Here is a 21,433-nt window from a genome sequence, read left to right as displayed (position 1 = left end):
AGTTCCTGCATATCTACTGCAAACGCCAGGCTTGAGGTATCAAAGGGAAGAAGTTGTTCACTCTTGCTATTTTCGTGTACGAACCAACCTATTAAAAGCAAGTTCAGATCCACATGTAACCTAAAAACCAAAAATAAATGTGGTAACAAAAAATATGAACAAGTTGGCCATATGAAATCAGTTAGATCAATGGCCTAGGTGTGTGTGCGCAATAGACTTCTAAGTTGCATATGTCCACATTCCTATAGTGATAAGAGACAGGAGACTTTGATTGAAGGTTATTAGACTGCAATACCATTAAAATGTCTTCACTGTGACCTGTTCTGTAGGCCGTTTCCAAATGTGTAGCACTAGTAACATGAATGCAGCAAGTTAAACATGGAGCATCTTTCCAGTGTCCAACTTCATTGCACTACCTTGTGACTGATGCTTCCATGATCAATTGGGGTGCCCACGTGAACAGGTTTCACTTTCACAAGGTGGTCAAAAAGAGGTAAACATACCACACGAATATACTAAAATTAAGGGCCATCTATTGAGTCTCTTTTCGACTGCTGTCATCCAACACCTTTGCAAATCAGCCCATTTCGCAACAATGTTCTAAAAACATTTATTAGTCCTAGACCGAGGGACTGCAGAATTATTCATTAGGGATATCCTAAGCATTTGGTGTTTTTACTTTTGTGACATATTGATACTTTATGTCCTGGTATCCATATTACCGCTTCTTAGGGGCATGCCATTTTTTGTTCCTGTGGAATGTCTTTGAAATTTTCATTACCTTGAGAGCTTGTTAAATCACCGAAGAATAAAATAGACCTTTTTAGGAAATTATGCACATCTGTCACCATGGTGCAGCTCTAGTTGAAATTGAAATGTGCACATAATTTATGTTGGAAATTAGACAATAAAATTGTTCTTCTTTTCTTCACACAGAAGCATACACCTTCAATGCCAACACCAGACAAAAAAGCCTCACAGAAAATCGGCTTGCGTTTACGAAACCTACTTAAACTACCAAAAGCACACAAATGGTGTATATACGAGTGGTTTTACTCAAACATAGACAAGTAAGTAGAATGTTGCTGTTGGTTGATTTATTTATTTTCTCAGCTAATTCTGGGTTTTAAACTAAAGCAAGGGTCTCTTGCTGAGATTTTGTTCACAGGTGCAATGAGAGGGGCACAAGGCTGCATTGGGGACCCATGGCCTGATTAAGACTTGAATGTATGACTTTTCTGTCATTAATTCGCAAACATTTTGGTCTTGGTGCAGTAGCAATACTAAGGAGAGGGTAAAAGGCAGGGGAAAGCATTTTGTAACGGCAGTTGATGGTCAATGGCTTTTTTTTCTCTTTGTAAATGCTGAGATGTTACTAGGGGGTTACATGAGCAAGATGCTAATCTATTTAGAAGAGACAACTAGTGACCTCGCTTTGCTTTTACCAGTCCTGTCCCGAATTAATGTGGTATTTAAATGCTGGTCATGGAATATTTATTACCCGGAACAATTTGTTATAGCTCTGTTGGCCAAGGGACCCCTAACTAATGTCCGTTCCTATTTCCCCACACATACAGCCACACACCTGCTCAGAGGTCTGATAGATGCCTTAGCTGTCAAAGAAAAGGCTTCAATGTAAACTGTTTGCGGTCGGCATGCCTTGCACATGTACCATTGTGATCCCATTTAAGCACAGCTCTTTCCCTTGGCATCTTGTTCTGCCTCTATCACCATGCTCTTGAATCCAATACATTTCTCTAACCATGCCATTTTCTCCCTCTTCTGAACGCACTGTTCATAAGTTCTAGTTCACATGTTGTACCACCTCTAACTCATTTTCCTTACTAGAGTTCTCGAACATCCCTTTTGACCTCCATCCTCCCACTGCATTCCAACGCTATAGCTTTTCTCACTTTCCTCTAAATACTGCCTAGAGCCTCCCATAAGGTATACTTTAGCCTCACAGATGTCTCAGCCTCAGATTTAGCAATTCTAGTAGCTGGATTTTGCAGTGATTTTACAAGACATGCATTTGAATGTTTATCTGAGATGCTCCCGGTTGCCCTTTGGGAGGCAGAAGAGCCCCTTTATTTTCCCTTCCACCCTTCCCTTCCTCCTAGCTCCTCTACAGTTACCCTTGGCCCATCTGTGTGCCCAGCTAATGCCATCTCTAGTTAATTTGAAGCGCTATAGGTCAAGCATCTACTCCAATGAAACTAATAACCCAGCAAGTTTAGGTTCTGGGGAAAACATTTAAATTGATAAATTGACACAATGTCCATCACCAAACTGAACAAAGAATAGAACCCAAATATTGTCCTATATAATACATGGAATTGAAAAAGCACCTGAACAAGATTTCTTTTGGTTTTCAAATTTCAGCTCTGTATTCAGTAGCTTTTGTAGACTAGAGTTTTAAATTCAAATGCATTTGCCTTAGTCTTTGAAATGATTATATTTGTGTCGTTATGGATGACGAGTAGTAACATTCTAAGCTGCTGAATGGAGTGAAATCTGATACCAGACTCAGGCCAGGCCTCTTCCCCATCATGTTGCATGGTGCTCAAGAGTTTGAACGCGATCCTATCTTTGGCTGGAAGCCGGTATGGTATCTTAGAGGTGATGTTTCAGGCGGTTAAAAATCTTCATGCTCAAACAGCCTCTTGTCTGTTTTTAAATGCTAAGGTCTTTACCTTCATTTTGTGTATTTCGTTTAATGGTTGACTATGAATCAATGAATGTCCGTATGGAGGCAAATAACGTAGGCCCCTCCTTCTGAATAAACGGTTCTCCAACTGCACTCCTCCTATGGTAATTCTATTTAATAAAAATCATGTTTCTGTTTTGAATGCTTAAAGTGTTTAGAAAACCTAGAACAGTTTGATGGGTGTGGCAGAATTTTAAATGCCTGGGTGTATGCGTTGAACTTGGTTTGAGAATACAGACGACTTGCCTATCTGTGACTTGATGATTTATTTATTTTTTGCTTGGTAGTTTGTTATGTATGGGTGTTTGGGCTGTTGCTGTACGTGGATTGCTCTGATTTCCTTTCTGTTTATTTCCTCTGCGTTTCCATTGCTTACTCCTTGTTCTTGGCTTTATATTGTCTCATTTCTAAATGAAGTATATAAAAATGTGAAGTTAGCAGTCCATGAGGGAGGGCAGTGACCAAATGCTCTACTTTTCCATGTTCAAACATCTGCTAATACATGTGAACTACACAGAACTCTCACAAGATTAAGTGTCCAAATGTTTAATTAAACATTGAACCCCCACTGCAGGACATGACTAGGGTAGAGCAGAGGCATAGATGCAGACCCTCTCTAGAGTGGAGGTGAACAAAAACCAATGTTAAAATTGTATATAAAAATGAAAATTAACACCAACATCTAAAACGAGCATTTCCAAAACCAATAGGTATGACAATGTGCCACAGAAATAAAGAAAACATGACATTGTCTAAAGGTGGCAGCCGCTGCAAGCAAAAAAAAGCAGTTGCAAAAAACTATCCTATATAATTTAAATAGAATATTGTGGATGTTTCCTAGCTGACAGGAGTATGTAGAACAGAACACAAATCACTTTAAGAGGGGTCGGAGGCTATGTTTAAAGACCACGCTGGATACCTTGCCCCAATACAACTATTCACATACCTGAAGTCTCCAGGGGTCTACAATAAAGTTCTCAACCCTCTAAGTTCTGGAAACCGAACACCACAATGTTTAGGCGCCACAAAGATAGGAAAAATATTCCATACATTTCCGGATTCCCATCACTCACCACCTTGGTGACATGCTTCATCATCTGGGTCTCCTCTTGAAGTCCCTCTTGTGACCCTAAGGGCTACAACCCCATCATAGTGATCGGAGAGCCTGTGGATGTTTTCGTTCAGCTAATGAGAGGATACCTATCTAAACTACCTGATGAGAGCAGCGTATTATTTGGGAACTAAGTGCAGTGCATTAGTGACATGTGAAATTAAAATTGAACTACGATAAACCCTATATTTATTGTTTTCTCCTGTAGTCCAAGCTAAAAACAGTGCAAAGACAGTTTTACCAAATAGCTGTCTGATATTATACAGTGGTCAACATCTTTCAGCACACCCGGACATAGCAGTGGGAGGAGGCTTTTGGATGAGTAAATAGGGTTTTTGGAGGGGAAGAGTCGGAGGGAAGAGTTTAGAAAGGTTTGTTTTGGGGGATCGGTATAGTAAAAGAGGTGTCAGATGATGCAAGGAGGGGTAGAGTGGGAGAGAGTCAAGAAAGGGTTATTTTGGGGAACATAGAAGTGGTATGGGGTTCGGGATACATGGGAGAGTGGGTGTAGAGGATATAATGATAGATGTATAGGTCGAGAAATAGAGTAGTGAATTGGAAAGAGTAGTAGAAAGAAGTTTGAGATGAGTCAGAAAGTTGGGCTAGAAAATATATTGAGAGAAGTATAGGCTGAGAAATAGAGCAGTGCATTGGAAATGCTAAATTCGAAGAAAGGGATAAATATATAGATCCATAAGTACATTGAAAGTATATAGATGCATAAAGGAGTTACGTATATGCAGATTAAATATATTGATAGAGGTACAGAATGATAAATATGGTAGTGCATTGGATATGCTTTTTAAGGAGAAAAGTAACAGACACAGATCCAAGTACAAGGAGGTACATAGATGCACAATGGAAGCAAGTACATGTAGACCAAAGGTGATTTTTTTGGTGTGTTTTTGTTTTGTTTTTATAACCTAATTATTGTACATATTTATACAAAGCAATACACAAAGATAGGCATATATCTATAGTGAAAATAAATGCTAATATACAGAGGGACAAATACATAGGGTGGGTATTAATGAATAGGAAAACGGGCAGCATTCCTGGCCCTGGTCGTGACCAGCCTCGAACAGGCTCAAACAGGCACTCGCCCATGTCCTCTCCACCCTTCACAGGCTCAAACAGGCACTCAACCATGTCCTCTCCACCCTTCGCTTCGGCGCCCAGGCTGGGACGCCCTAATCCTTGGCCGTTTATAGCCCTAGTAGTCCGGTGACCCCTCCAGCCAATGGGAGCCCTAGCACTAACACTATCCCATCACAACACTAACCCTAAACTCTAGAACCAATAGGAGACCAGGACCATACAGCCAATCTTCGCCCTATTCCAAGCACCCAATCCGTTTAAAAAACCCTGATCTCTATGCCCAGTAGATGCCCTTGCCCTACCAGTAGTCTCAACCCTAGTCCAAGCAACCAATAGCACAGGAGGCCCTAGTCCCTGCTTCCAATAGAAAGCCTAACCCTACTCTTAGTCCCACACCTTGTCCAGCAACCAATCACACCAAAAGCCCTAATCGCTACTTCCAATTAAAGGCCTAACCCTAGCCCTAGTCCCAACAGCCAATAACACAGGAAGCCCTAGTCCCTACTTCCAATATAATTCCTAGCCCCAATCCCAATCCTACATTGATTGAATCACAGACCCAGAAACCAATCAGAACCCTCAAATGACTTGTGTGCAAACAAGGGTCATTATCCATGCGCAACTAAAAAATTATGCAGGCGCAATGTTTATTTTTTATTTATTGATTAAAGATGGCTCTGTAAACGATAGTTTCCCACCTTAAAATGAAGGGTCTAACAGGAATTTACTGCCTAGTGATGCCCCCGCAAACCCCCCACGAATGGAACGGAGTTCACCGCCCAGGCCTATTGAATATATCCCGTTTGATGGTGGGAACAGAGAGCCCTCACCCCACCAAAATGGGCGAGTGTGAAGGAAAAGATTACTCAGGAGGAAGATATTTTCTTCATGAAGGAAAAGCCGTGTGTTTGTGTTTCTTGCCCTGAACTGTGCCCTCAGGGTAGCAGTGGGTGCGCCAGGCACTGGAAGGGCAAATTATATTTTCTAACATCAGTCGTAGAATATCTGTGGAAAGAGCAACCTTCTCCCCAAGTATTCCAGGGGACACAGTTACTATTCTACCTCCATTCCTAGAATGATTTGAGTGAAAGCAATAAATTCCCCAGGTATTTTTAGGAAATAACTTGGTTAAAGTAGTAATTTTGAGTTCAGAAAGTGCAGCACATTAACTCACACTTAACTGTAACCTACTACATTTACACATCTAAATTAATGCATGTGGGTGTAAGATTGCACAAAAACATCCAGAAAGGGATACAGATTCCAGGAAAGAGCCTTGGAATTTACCGTAAAAGAGTTCCAAATGCACTCGGAATCTAGGCATGACCTAAGCGAAAATGTTCAACAATTATTTGTGATAGGAGCATGACGCAATAAAAGCAAAATCAATCCCTTCTGGTGATATTATATATAAATGCTAGGGGTGTTCTACAACAATGGAAGTCAATTTCAAAATGCACCTAAAAAAGAAAGAAAGAAATCGCCACACAAAGCCCACCCATCCACAGAATTAACTTCCTCTTATAAAACTAGAAAGCAGCTTGCCCTTCTTCAAAGCCCTCCGAATCACCTCTGTATCCATTAAAAAAAATTACAATTTGAGTACCATGCAAGCAAGACTTTCTACTCAGCATGCAGCCCCATGCAATTAACGCAGACAATTGCTGCAGGTCTGCAAAATTCCTCGCAGTTTAGGAATCAAACAGCAGCCAGTCAACATTACATAACCCCACAGATTTCAACTTCAGAAACATCAGTATGACATGCAGAAATAGTGGCATTAGTCTTACAATAAAATTTACAGAACTTCAACCCTCTCAAGGGGTGTTAAACAACTTTGTAGGGCAACTATTCTATATCTAAAAATTTGTATAGTATTCTAACATATGAAAAATTGAACATGCTTGATGCCTATTCCGTATGGCAAAGGATCATTCAATGACCTGAAACAGAGGAGTAACACGCTTGGGAAACTATAGGTAAATGCTGCAGAGACTAGTTAAATATGCACGGGGAAGCCTGATATGTTGAACTGATTCTCGATGGCCAAGAAAGTTGCTTCAGAGAGAAGAAACCTGCACACAGACAGATCCTTTTGTGTTTAGAAGTCTGGTTTGCATTGAGTTTTGCGAGAGCCAACCTCCATAACCTGCACGAATGGCAAGACATAAAAAATCTAGCTAAAAAGTCTGTTGCACTGCCATCAAGGAAACTGTGTACGAAGCAGCATCTTATAGTGTGATTTTTCTTTGATCAGGAAAGAATGCAGTGATCTGAAATCTGATACAACATTGCTAAACTATTTCATACTCTAGTTTATTGGGGAGCCCAGTGACAATGCTCTGGCAATAATGCTAAAGAGGTGACACAATGGTTAAGATGAAGACACTTTTTGGGGGACTGAACGACAGTGAATGTGGTAGAAAGGATATTTTGAAACTTTTTTTATTCCAAGATAAAACACACATTGTCTACCTTCTGAATTAATGTTGCAGATGGAATCATGGCTTACAGCCAGGTGAAAGTCACATCTTTGAAATAAACGATTTCCCTGCCAAACAGAAAGAAGAGCTGTTGGAGTCCATGTCCCTGCTGGTGCAAAGATTATTTCCAGAACTGGGAAAACCAGTTTTGCAGCGTGAATCTTTCTGGATTCACTATGCTGTGCATATTCCGCTATCTGGTGGTTGGGTCCGGAATCGTAGTCTTTTTTTTCTCTTTTTTATTTTTTTTCCGTAGCCCAGGTGGGCGTCTACGTCCCACCATTTGGTGTACCTTCGGTGACATCGGCACGCTTCCGGCGGAAGCTCCCACTCTTGGGCGCCATCTTCAGATTCTTTTTTCACCGTTGGGTCTGGATCTTCGCGTGAAGCTCCAGAAGTTTTGGAGGAGAAAAGGATGAAAATACGCAAATTTCTCCAGGAAAAAACTCGAGAAGACCAGGAGAAGTAGATCATCAGAGCCAAGACGACGAAGGAGAGGAACCTCGAGATCTTCGATGTCCGACGGAGAATGCGCACACAGGGGGACTCCTGAGCGCAGTAATGGACCACACACCATTTAAATTCTGCCGTAATTGCCACCACAAGTACGCGCAGAGAGACCAGCACCCAGTGTGACACCTCTGTCTGCCTATCGACCACGGGAGCAAGGACTGCAACGCCTGCTCAGTCTTCACGCCGAAGACGCTGAGGATTCGGGAAAAACAGAGGATAGCTTACCACACGATGCAAGGCAAGGGCAAGGCCCCGTCGCTGTACGACCTGGGCCTCTCCACCGACGACTAGGACAACATCGCCGAAGGTCCAGATGTCTCCACGGTCGCAGAGACCGATAAGAAATCGTCAGACAAGGTAGGAGAGTCTACGACCCCGAAACCCCCGACAGGGCCTCGAAAACCTGAGGGTGACTCTCAAAAATCAGAGTCTAGAACCTCGAAGGGAGCACCGGGTCAAAATCTTCGACGACCGAAGCTGCGGTCCCCGAAAAACAGCCCAGCGGATTCTTCGAGAAGGACTCCCAGACGGCAAAGACCAGCGAAAAGCAAAGGTCGTCGAAGCAAGCTCGCGAAAAGGGGTCCTCGACTTCGAAGGAGAAAGAGCTGAGAGCCGATTCGACGTCGACGGGTCCGTCAAAGAGGGCGGCCGAAACGCTCGACGCCGAGCAGGCCGCACAGATGGAGAGAAAGAAAAGAAACCCCGAGGCCGAGATGGAAAACATCATCCAGAGGAAGAAGGACTTCGAAGACAAAATGAAAAGTTACAGGATCCCTTCGAAGCCCATGACGGTCCTCGAAGACATAGAAGAACACGAGGAGTTTGACGCCGAAGAGCCGCCGAAAACTCCGGAGCCCTCGGAGCAGGGAGAAGAGGAGGACCTCTATTACACAGAGGGTGATTATGGGGACCCGCGTTCGAGCTACGACTCTGGATCCTCGAAGACTCGGGACCAGGATTGGCAGGACATCAAGGCCGAAAACCCAGAGGAGGCTGTGAAGACATACCCCTCGAGGCCTTCGCCGCCAGACGACATTGGGGCCTACTATGAGGTCGTCAAGAAGGCTGCAGCAGCTTATGGAATCAAATTGGAGGAGGAGAAGGCTAAGGCAGATTTCCTGCTGGAAATCTTGCTTCCCGCACAGACAAAAAGCCGCTTCCTGCCCATGCTGAAGAGTATCATGGCACAGGGCAAAGAGGCGTTCAGAGAACTAGCTACCTGCAGGTCTGTCACGCCAAGGACAGAGAAAAAGTACAAGTTCTCATCCCAGGACCCCCCTTACATCCAGGGGACAGTTTCAGCAGACTCAATTATAGCCGCAACGGCCAGAAGAAGGGCCAACGTCCCAACAACATCGGGGCCACCACCTGACAAGGAAAGCAGGAGGATGGACCTAACAGGCAGAAAAATTGAGAGAAACGCAGCAATGCACTGGAGGATGGCAAACTCCAATGCCCTTCTCAACAGGCACCGGTACCAGCATTGGGACGAAATGAACCAATTGCTCAAGCACCTCCCAGAGAAACACCAGCAGAGAGCCGCTCACCTTGTGGAAGAGGGGAAAAGCATCGCAAACTCGTGCCTGAAGACACCCTTGGACGGGGCAGAAACATCCAGCAGGCTGATGGCTATAGGAATCACAGAGAGAAGGCAAGCCTGGCTCAGGATCTCAGGCTTCAAGACGGAGGTTCAAAACAACATCCTGAACACCCCTTTCAATGGAGAAACACTGTTCGGAGCCCCAGTTGATGAGAAACTCACCCAACTGAAGAAAGACAACAAGACTGCAAGGTCCATGGGGGCCCTGCAATTCAGGGGGATGAGAAGAGGCACTCCTACACGGAGGCCGAACGGAAGGGGTGGAAACCAGCAAGGACAACCACACCAGGCGTTCCACCAGGGTCAACAGAGTGACAACAGAGTGACAACCAAAGTCACCAGGGCCAGCAGAAGCAAAACTGGAACTACCAGAACATGGGCCAGTTCTTTCGCGGGAGAGGAAACGGACGGGGCCAGAGAAGGAGAGGCGGTGAACAACCCCCCTCTAAGTGACTTCACACAGGAAAAGGTGCTCACCCACTCAAACCCTCCGAGGGAAGAGCATGGAAAAGCAAAGAGGAGAGGGCTACACGGACAAGTCACAAAAGAACATGTAACACCAGTAGGAGGCAGGCTGAGATTTTTCCTCCAAGAGTGGAGGAAAATAACCACAGACAAGTGATACTCAACATCATACAGTTTGGGTACTGCATAGAGTTGGAAAAGAGACCACCAAACAGAAAGCCAAAGAAAAGAGAGCACTCGGGAAGAGAGCTGCAATTGCTCCAAGAGGAAGCTCAAGAACTCCTCCTCAAAGAGGCCATCAAACTGGTCTCATTCACAGAACGGAACAGGGGAGTGTACTCAAACTACTTGCTGGTGCCAAAAGTGGACGAAAGCCTAAGACCCATCCTGGATCTACGGTTCCTAAACAAGTATGTAAAGACTCAAAAATTCAAGATGACGTCACTACAAGAGGTCATCCCACAGATAAAGGCCGGGGTCTTCTTGTCCACCGTAGACCTCAAAGATGCATACCTCCACATCCCCATGAACAGGCAGCACAAGCTTCACAGTAAACAAGGACCACTACCAATTCACAACCCTGGCATTCGGTCTAAAGTCCGCACCAAGGGTATTCACCATATGCCTCGCAGCTGTGGCTGCGCATTTGCGAAGAGAGGGGATACACTTGTACCCCTACCTCGACGACTGGCTCATAAAGGCAAGCTCTTACAGGACATGCAAGGTTCATGCAGAGCAAGTCACAAGAACGCTAACAAGCTTGGGATCCTCCATACATTGGGGAAAATGCTTGATGGAACCAGAGCAAGTGAAGATCTTCCTGGGAGCTCAAATCAACACCGTCCAATGCAGGGTGTTACCCAGCGAAAAGAGAACACTCAGCCTACTGAGGGAGAAACGTCACTACCAGAAGGGGCGAGCTCTGACAGTGAGGACAGTGAGCAAGATCTTGGGAATGATGGCGTCATGCATACACCTGGTCCCCAATGTACGCCTACAAATGAGACCACTCCAAGAGTGGCTGCAACAGCAATGGTCACAAGCTACAGGAAGTTGGGAGGATCTAGTGGTTGTAACGCACAAGGTGCAGGAAGAAATTAAGTGGTGGACCAAAGAGAGGATAACAATAGGGAAGATTTTAACGCCACCGGACCCAACAGTGACCATCACCACAGACGCATCCCAGAAGGGATGGGGCGCACACATGAACAGGCTCAGAGTGAGGGGTCTGTGGAGCCCAGCGGATGCAGTCAGACACATCAATTACCTAGAGCTGAAAACAGTGTTGCTTGCCCTCAAGGCCTTTCAGAAACAACTGTACAACCAAAAGGTGCTTATACAAACAGACAACACCACAATGATGTTTTACATCAACAAGCAGGGGGGAACTCAATCATTCCCTCTGTCAAGCTTGGCACAGGAAATCTGGAGATGGGCAATATCACTCAAAATAGACCTGCTAGCCATACACCTGCCAGGGAAGGACAATGTAGAAGCAGGCAGACTTCAGCATCCCACGAGTGGGAACTCAACATACAGGAAACAGAAAGACTATTCAGGAGGTGGGGCACTCCGACAATAGACCTGTTTGCAACACGCCAGAATGCAAAATGCCAGTACTTTGCATCCAGACAACCAGGGGAATGCCCTATGGATAAGCTGTTCAAAAACATTTGCCTACGCTTCTCCCCCGATACCACTGATCCCCAGGGTTCTCAACAAATGCATGACGAGCAACATGACGCTCATCCTGGTGGCACCACAATGGGCCAGACAGACCTGGTACTCACAGATAATGGAGATGGCGCAGGGCCCACCCCACAAGTTGTCAAAAAGAAGAGACCTTCTCTCCATGGAAAACGGAGAAGTTCTACACCCAGAGCCGGAGAACCTCAGACTCTCAGCTTGGCTTCTGAGGACTTGGAGTTCGCACATCTAAAACTACCATAGAGCACCCTGCGGGTGCTGCGGGAGGCAAGAAGGCCCAGCACACGCAAGTGCTATGGGGAAAAATGGAAAAGATTCACTCAATGGTGCTGCAAGAAAACACTCCATATAAAGCTGACCAAGGAATCAACGGTGCTAAGATACCTCACACACCTAATAAAAGCTAAGCTAAGCTAAGCTCATCCTCGCTGAGGGTACACCTGGCAGCAATTGTGGCATACACAAGAGGAGAAACAGGGAGAAGCTTCTTTACATCTCAAGTAGTAAAAAGATTCCTAGAAGGGGCTAAAAGAATAGCGCCACCAAAAAGGATGCCACCGCCGGCTTGGAACCTGAATGTGGTACTGACAGAGCTCATGAAAGCACCTTTCGAACCCATCCACAAAGCATCACTGCAATTGCTCACAATGAAAGCAGCCTTTCTGGTAGCAATCACCTCGGTATGCAGGGTGAGCGAACTACAGGCACTAACACTGCAGGAACCCTACATCCAGATACACAGTGACAGGGTCGTGATGAGAACAGACCCGCACTTCATGCCAAAGTTGGTGTCAAGGTTCCACATGAATCAGAGTATTCAAATTCCTAGCTTCTTCCAGAACCCCACTACAAGCGCTGATGGGGCGCTCCACACTCTAGAAGCAAGAAGGGCAGTGATGCACTACATTGAAAGGACGAAGGAACACAGGAAGACAAAACAGTTCTTCGTATCCTTCGCAAACAGTTACCTCGGTAGACCAGTGACTAAGAACACCATAGCTCGATGGATCGCACAAACGATACAATTCTGCCACAAGCAAGCGGGCAAGGAGCTAACAGGAGGGGCGCAGGCCCACTCGACCAGAAAGAAAGGAGCAACAATTGCCTTTCTGGCCAACACATCAATTCAGCAATTCAGGACATATGCCTGGCGACAACATGGGCTTCAGTGCACACGTTCACTAAGCACTATTGCGTGGATGTACAGATGAACAAGGAAGCACAAGTAGGAAAAAGAGTGCTTCAACATATATTCAACAACCAACGCTCATCTTCCACCCAGCCGCCACAAAAGTAACGAAACCGCTACAAAATCTATGCACAGCATAGTGAATCCAGAAAGATTCACGCTGCAAAACGAATAGTTTCTTACCTGTCGGTGTAGTTTTGCAGCTTGAAGATCTTTCTGGATTCACTAGCGAACCCACCCGCCTCCGCCAGAAAGATGAGGCTGGAGAAGAAGGTGGAAACACCTGGAATAGGAAAGCAAGTTGAAGCTTACAAGATGAGTGAAAAGAATTACGTTGAAGAAAGGTTTAACAAACATAGCCATGGATTCACGACAAGGACAAAAAAGAGAAAAAAAGAATCAGAAGATGGCGCCCAAGAGTGGGAGCTTCCGCCGGAAGCATGCCGACGTCACCGAAGGTACACCAAATGGTGGGACGTCGACGCCCACCTGGGCTACGAAAAAAAAAAAAAGAGAGAAAAAAGACTACGATTCCGGACCCAACCACCAGATAGCGGAATATGCACTGCATAGTGAATCCAGAAAGATTCACGCTGCAAAACTACACCGACAGGTAAGAAACTATTCGTTCACCTATGTACTTTAAAAGGGAAAACAGGCCTTTAGGTCTTGTTTTTTTCCAAAGTGTGGGAAAGCTTTTGAAAATATTTTGTAGCCAAGAGCCATAAAACGATATGAATGAATGAATACGCACTTGTATAGCGCATGGCTACCCAAGGGCATCCCAGCGCATCCTGTAACACCAATCATCCATCACTAATCAGACAAAGAGGAGTCTTTAACTGCTTCCTGAATCTAAGATGGTCAGACTGAAGGCGAATGGAATCTAAAAGGTGATTCCAAAGTTTGGCCGCGTTATAGGAGAACCGCCGTCCTCCAGTCCGTGACTGTTTGATCCTCTGCACTGCCAGCAGATGTTTATTGTTGGATCTCAAAGTCCTCTTTGCATCATATAATTGCACCATGGGCTGAAGCAGAGCTGGGTGCATTCCGGAGATGCACTTGTGGACAATACACATTGCCTTAAACCTGACTCTTTCCGAGACAGGAAGCCAATGCAGTCGGCCAAGCGCTAACTTAACCGACTTACGCTTCGGGATGTCTATCAGGAGTCGAGCTGCACAATTCTGTGCTATCTGAAGTTTCTTGGTAGTTCCCTGCGGCGCACCCAGACAAACTGCATTTGCGTAGTCCAACCGTAATAAAATCAAAGATTGAACCACCATGAGCCTGGCATCGAATGGGAGAAGGGGAAGAGTCATCCTCATAATCCTGAGCATACCATAACAATGTGTGGCCACCTTGCTTGCTTGAGCCTTAAAATTCAAGTTGCAATCCAGCCAGACACCAAGACTCTTAATTTGTATCTTAGGGACAGGTGGCGAACCAAGGCAAATGGGCCACAAAGAATCCAGATTACTAGGTGCAGCATGGCCAAGAATCATAATCTCAGTCTTTGTGCCATTTAATTTAAGAAAAGACAAATCCATCCATTCAGAAACCCTTGCAAGGCATGCCCCTAGACCTGAATCAGCTTTATCTTGCTGAGTAAGAGACCCCACTAATTGGGCGGCGTCGGCATACATAACAGTATGGATCCCCCAGGGAAGTACCACCTCAGTCCATGGTCTCATATAGATGTTAAACAAGGTGGTACTCAATGAGGATCCCTGAAGGACTCCACACTGTAATGGCCTCTGGTCAGAGAGTGCACCTTCTTCGAAGACCACAAAGGACCTGTCTGAAAGAAAGGACTGCAGCCAATAACTATCCAGTTTCCTCAACGGGTTATATTCTCCACACAATCCCTATTCAAAGCTGAGGGACCTACCAACAAGCACTTTAATGATTTATATCTAATCCATATGTTCTTTTAAGCCTCATGGTAACATCTGTCAGTCTCACGGGCCAAACTGCCAATTCATCCATTTTGAGCTAAAACGGTTAAATGAGCCATGATCCTAAAGCACAAGTTACTTACTTTTGTAACAATATATCTGTAAGAGACATTAGTTAGTGATAGATTCCCTACCCCAGAACATCCCCAGGCGCCAGACCGTATCCGGAAAGCTTCCTAGTCAGCAGCACCCCTACGCGTTGGCAGGTGCCATCGCACAGCTCTGCGCACCCCGGCGGCGCCGCAGCTGCCGAGACGACAACGTCGCCAGAGCAACCCAGACACGCCCACGCACGCCGACGTACGCTCTGTACACGACCTTTCGTGCCAGGAACGCAGAGCCATGCAAGATACTGACCACTGGTGCATTGAAACTAGGGTCTTGAAAGGGATGACCTGAACCCTGGAAATCAGTTCCCAGAACGGGGAGGAAGGGTGGGGCGGTAAGGAATCTATCACTAACTGATGTCTCTTACAGATATATCGTTACACAAGTAAGTAACTTGTGCATCTGAAAGAGACACGTTAGTGATGGATTCCCTACCTTAGAATAGAAACCCCTGCAATACCAACCCCAGGGGTGGGTCTGCGAACAAAGATCACACCAGAAAGTCACAGAGGACAGAACGGCCAAAGAAAGCCGTCTCTCTGGACTTGACTGTCAAGGCAATAATGCTTAGTAAATGTGTGCAGCGAGGCACACGTAGCACACGTCCCAATGCAGTAGTAGCTGCTGTAGCCCTGGTAGAATGGATGCGCAACCTCACCGGAGGTTCCTTTTTAGCCAGAGAATAGCAGGCTTTGATACACAAGACGACCCAACGGGAGATAGTCCTCTGGTGCACAGCCCTGCCTTTCTTCGCACCCACGTACCCAACAAAGAGCTGGTCATCCACCAGGAACTGTTGTGTGCAGTTCAGATAGAAAGAGAGCGCCCTTTTTGGGTCCAGACGGAGGAGCCTCTCTTCCTCTCTGGAAGGGTGTGGAGGCGGAAAGAAAGTGGGCAAGGTGATAGTCTGCCCAATGTGAAAAGCAGTGACCACTTTTGGCAAGAAGGAAGGACGAGTGCGAAGTACAACCTAGTCCGGATGGACTGACAGAAAAGGAGGCTTACAAGAAAGAGCCTGGAGCTCACTCACACGCCTAGTGGAGGTGATAGCAACCAGGAAAGCAGTCATCAAAGTCAACAAACAAAGAGGACAGTTGTGGAGCGGCTCAAAGGGAGTGCACATCAAAAAGTAAGTACCAGATTCAAGTCCCACTGCGGCACAAACGGAATAGGAGGGAAATGGTGAGTAATGCCTTTGAGAAATCCATTAACCGGGGACTTGAAAAGAGAGAGCTGATCAGGGAGTCTGAGACAGGCCGAGATTGCAGAAAGGTCGCCCTTGATAGTGCCCAGAGCAGAGCCCTGCCGGTGCCAAAGAAAGAAGGAACTAAAGGACCTCTGAAAGAGGGACAGAAAGGGGATCTACAGCCTTTGCTGTGCACCATGCCACAAATTTGTTCCACCTGCAGGGGTATACCGATTTAGTGGAGGGACGCCTGGCTGCCAGAATGACATCATAGACTTCAGGAGGTAAGTCAAACGGAATCCACTGTGGCCGCTCAATCTCCACGCATGTAGGTGGAGGCTGGACAGGTTCGGGTGGAGGACTGTCCCCTGCTGCTGCGACAGAAGATCCTCCCTAAGAGGCAGTTGGATCGGGGGGGGGGTCCACACTCATACTGAGTAGCTCGGGATACCAAATTCTTCAAGCCCAGTCCGGGGCCACAAGAATGGCTTGGGCCCAGTCGCGCCTGGTCTTCTTCCGCCCTCTGGGTAGAAGTGGTAGAGGCGGAAAGGCGTACAACAGACAGCAGCTCCACCCGCGACGAAAAGCGTCGCTGAGCGAGACATTGCTCATTCTCTTTGGTGGCGAATAGATCTAACCAAGGCTCTCCCCACTGTTGAAATAGACCTTGCACCACCTCCTAGTGAAGACTGCATTTGTGATCCATCATGCACCGGCGGTTGGGTGTGTGGGTGGCAAAATCATCAGTGGTGCAAGCCCACTAGTAGTATTTAATTTACAGGCCCTGGGTGTATGAGATACCACTGTATAAGGGACTTACAAGTAAATGTAAATATGGCAAACTGGTGCAGACCAATCACACCATGTTTAACGGGAGAGCACATGCACTTTAGCACTCATTAGTATTGGTAAAGTGCCCAGAGTCCCAAAGCCAACAAGAACAGGTCAGACAAAATCTAGGAGGAATGCAATAAGTTTGGGGCTAGCCTTGTAAAATGGGCCAGGACCAACAGTTTGGGAGACAGCATTGTATACTGTACCCCACAGGGACAATCGTTGCTCAAGATTTGATGGCTTTAATGTCAATCTCAGTTACCTTGCTCCTTTTTATTTCTTTTCTACCTTTCTGGGTCTTACCCGCCCACAGGAGCTTTTTGTTTTCTCCATTGTTAGATTTGTCCTGCTCTGAAGGCAGCATTGCAAAGAGTCATGTTTAAACACCAGTTTACTGCCTTTCGGTGCATCCTTGTGGTCAGTAGAAAAACTGCAGCAGAAATGTGGAAGGTACAATGTTTATCTTGACAGACGTTAAAGACTACCTAAAACAAGTATTGGCACTGCCAATTGCTCTTACTTATATGTAACGGTGAGACCATTTAGCATTGCCAGTGCTTTTTTTTTTATTGATGGCTTTCGTTTTTAGGTAGAGCCTGGGCAGAGCATGCACTGCTCTGCGAGACATGCCGTATTTAGGTATGGACTTGAAGCTCTGCCCACTCTCTGCCCATCTTTTCAATTGGCTGCCGTTACTGTCCTTTGTAAATGTTGGCTTTTGTTAATAGGCGTATTAGTCCCTTCTTAGTAACTCCCTGTCTTCTTTTGTAACCTCCCATCCGGACTGGACCTTTTACTGTGCCCTTACTTTATTAGCCCTTTGGGACAAAACTCTGCTTAATTAATCTAAAGAGCACCAAAGGCAGGTCAGCTTTAGCAATGGCGGCCGCTTTTTTTTTCTTTATTTGGAGCGTGCTTTCAATTTCACAATTTCACAATAGGGCCACACACACCACTTGCGGGACAGGCCACGCAGCTCAGCCGAATCATTTTTTTTAACATTAAATCATGGTGGCTGGCCTATCTTCCGCAACGTAGTGATTTTTTCCTGGCTGATATTTACCTCTGTGTTGCTTTCATTCGTATGTTGCCATTGCATACTGCCATGTAAAATCCCACACGTTTTTAGGTCCCGGCTAGCGTAGGCTGCGCACATGCGCAGTCTCGCTGGCGAGATTTAATGATTTGGAGTAGCGAAGTTAAGTCCTGTCCTTTTTGGATTGGGGGGGCGTGTTTGCCATTGCATACTGCCATGTAAAATCCCTCACGTTTTTAGGTCTCTGCTAGCGTAGGCTGCGCACATGCGCAGTCTCGCTGGCGAGATTTAATGACTTGGAGTAGCGAGGTTAAGCCCCGCCCCTCTTCTCCATTGGCTGGCCTCCTAAACGGTGTCCAGCCATTGGAGAACAGGTCCCAGTGACGACATTCTTTCCATCTAAGTCCCGTCCTTTTTGGATTGGGGGGGTGTGTTTTTGACTTTCTTTCTCCCCTCTTCTTCATTGGCTGGAATGTAAACAACAGTCAAAAACACGCCCTTTGTTTACATTCCAGCCAATGGAGAAGAGGGGAGAAAGAAAAGCACGCCCCCCCCAGTCTGAAAAGAACGGGGCTTACAGACTCCTGCTGCCTGTCTCGCTGTTTAGGCCTGTCCGCTGTTTAGGTGTGAGTCTACACAATGCTTGATGGGTTTTTGCTCTGTGTGGGGGTGTGGCTCTGTGGGGTTGTGGCTCTTTGTGGGGGGTATGGCTCTGTGTGGGGGGGTATGGCTCTGTGTGGGGGGGTATGGCTCTGTGTGGGGGGTGTGGCTCTGTGTGGGGGGTGTGGCTCTGTGTGGGGGGGGTGTGGCTCTGTGTGGGGGGGGTGTGGCTCTGTGTGGGGGGGGTGTGGCTCTGTGTGGGGGTGTGTGGCTCTGTGTGTGGCTCTGTGGCTCTGTGTGTGGCTCTGTGTGGGGGGGTGTGGCTCTGTGTGGGGGGGTGTGGCTCTGTGTGGGGGGGTGTGGCTCTGTGTGGGGGGGTGTGGCTCTGTGTGGGGGGGGTGTGGCTCTGTGGGGGGGTGTGGCTCTGTGGGGGGGTGTGGCTCTGTGTGGGGGGGTGTGGCTCTGTGTGGGGGTGTGTGGCTCTGTGTGGGGGGTGTGGCTCTGTGTGGGGGTGTGGCTCTGTGGGGGGGTGTGGCTCTGTGGGGGGGGTGTGGCTCTGTGGGGGGAGGGTGTGGCTCTGTGGGGGGGGGGGTGGCTCTGTGGGGGGGTGTGGCTCGATGTGGGGGGGTGTGGCTCGGTGTGGGTGGCTCTGTGTGGCTCTGTGTGGCTCTGTGTGGCTCTGTGTGTGGGTGCAAATACAATAGCTCTCGCATTTGCGAGAGATTAAGCTATTGGCACTGTAAATGACAATGCCATTTATTTATCTGTTTTCAAAACCAACACATAAATAAAAATTTTGTCGTTTACAATGCCAAAAGCTCTATCATTTGCAAAGGCGAGACCGTTGCATTGTAAATGCTTGTTGAAACAATGATGCAACACACAAAGAAGGAATGGTGAAGTTATTCTGGTCAGGAGGCTTATTTGTACTTTGTCACATAAAACCAACACTTTGGTATGACAATTTAAATACACAGCTCTTCGAATACAATTGTCAAATAATCACGATGTTTTCGCAATTTAACAAAAATTGGTGCGCACACGCGAAAAATACCATTGCATTTTCATAGTATGTGAAAAATGCAGCATACATTTCTCTCGTGAATTTCTTAATATATGTATTCTTTCCAAATATTCTACAGTTTTGCTCAAATATTCCTTTTTCATAGTTTATGTTCTTGTTAGACTTTAAATTAAAAGAAAGTTTCTACGCTTAAAGATGGTCGGCATGTTTGTGAAGCGATTTCAGATGCTTGCCTCTTGTGCAGACTTATTTGTCCCTTTTCTGTTTTTACCACCGCACAGCAAGGCTGGAGCTTTGGGTCATAGAGGTGTACGCATTACCACATGATCTGTGCATTAAGATTACCCGATTGTATTGCACGGCTGCTTTGTGAAATGGTAAGGGGGACAGCCTCTCCTTACCTCCACGGGCCTGCCCAGTATAAGTTGCTGCAAAGACAGCACAATGGTGACGCAGTGGTGACCATGGCAGACACTGCCAGGATCATGTCCCCTTCGGAGTCTCCCTTCTCTTCCACCCACTGCACAATTCTTCTCTCTCTGACTCGCATGGATGTTGGGGTGGCCTTACACAACAGTTGGAAGCGGGGGGTGGAACTTGCACCCTGCTTGTCCCGCTTAAACTGTGTATCCTACCTTCTTTCTCTGTTGAAATCATCCTGCACTTTACAATTGCAGAGAAGTTGTTTCAACGTGCAACACAAGTGCGGCATTGTCAGCCGAGGGTGCAAACCTTTCTAACTCTGGGTGGAAGTTGTAAAGTATGCTTCCTCCCCACACAACAGACGCAGCACCGGAAACAGCAGATAAAAAATGTGTTGGAAATGCATACCCTTCACTGCTACTCACACACTGCCTCTTTTGTTTATTAATCAAGTTGTTTTACTTCTTACCAGTTAAAACGATTGGCATTGCCTTTTCTTGTTTTTCTGTGTCTCCGGGGCAGAGTTTGTTGGATTGGCTCGGTGTGTCACACAGATGTGACTCTTTACCCTGCAATCCTACACAGTCATGGCTCAACACACACACATCGTTAAATATTCTTTGCATCCCAATCACCCGCAGACAAACTGGCCCGCTTAGGTAAAAAAAAAAGCATTTGCAATGGAATAGGTCTCGCATATCCGAGACAGGCCGAGATTGCAGAAAGGTCGCCCTTGATACTGGCCAGAGCAGAGCCCTGCCGGGCCAAAGAAGGAACAAAAGGACCTCTAAAAGAGGGACAGAAAGGGGATCCACAGCCTTTGCTGTGCACCATGCCACAAATTTGTTCCACCTGCAGGCGTATACCGATTTAGTGGAGGGATGCCTGGCTGCCAGAATGACATCATAGACTTCAGGAGGTAAGTCAAACGGAATCCACTGTGGCCACTCAATCTCCACGCAAGTAGGTGGAGGCTGGACAGGTTCGGGTGGAGGACCGTCCCCTGCTGCTGCGACAGAAGATCCTCCCTAAGAGACAGTCGGATCGGGGGGTCCACACTCATACTGAGTAGCTTGGGATACCAAATTCTTCAAGCCCAGTCCGGGGCCACAAGAATGGCTTGGGCCCGGCCGCGCCTGGTCTTCCGCACTCTGGGTAGAAGTGGTATAGGCGGAAAGGCGTACAACAGACAGCAGCTCCACTCGCGACGAAAAGCGTCACTGAGCGAGACATTGCTCATTCTCTTTGGTGGCGAATAGATCTAACCAAGGCTCTCCCCACTGTTGAAATAGACCTTGCACCACCTCCGAGTGAAGACTGCATTCGTGATCCATCATGCACCGGCGGTTGGGTGTGTGGGTGGCAAAATCATCAGTGGTGCAAGCCCACTA

General features: G+C 46.6%; 2 protein-coding genes across 2 annotated transcripts in view; both read left to right on the top strand.

Annotated features, from left to right (window-relative positions):
- The window catches only part of LIN9 (lin-9 DREAM MuvB core complex component), a 604,858-nt gene that overhangs the window by 213,734 nt on the left and 369,691 nt on the right, over positions 1-21,433 (top strand). Inside the window, exon 5 of the mRNA XM_086926178.1 lies at positions 937-1,070. Within this exon, the coding sequence (XP_086782304.1) occupies positions 937-1,070 (134 nt within the window). The remainder of the gene's footprint in view (positions 1-936; positions 1,071-21,433) is intronic.
- Positions 8,593-14,892, top strand: LOC147706922 (uncharacterized). Its single transcript, XM_086925088.1, has 2 exons — positions 8,593-9,834; positions 14,812-14,892. Exons 1-2 carry the CDS (start codon positions 8,593-8,595, stop codon positions 14,890-14,892), a joined length of 1,323 nt encoding a protein of 440 aa, XP_086781214.1.

The sequence above is a fragment of the Lissotriton vulgaris genome, chromosome 6, assembly GCF_964263255.1.
Source record: "Lissotriton vulgaris chromosome 6, aLisVul1.2, whole genome shotgun sequence".
Lineage (NCBI taxonomy): Eukaryota > Metazoa > Chordata > Amphibia > Caudata > Salamandridae > Lissotriton > Lissotriton vulgaris.
This window is presented reverse-complemented; position numbering and strand designations above follow the sequence as displayed.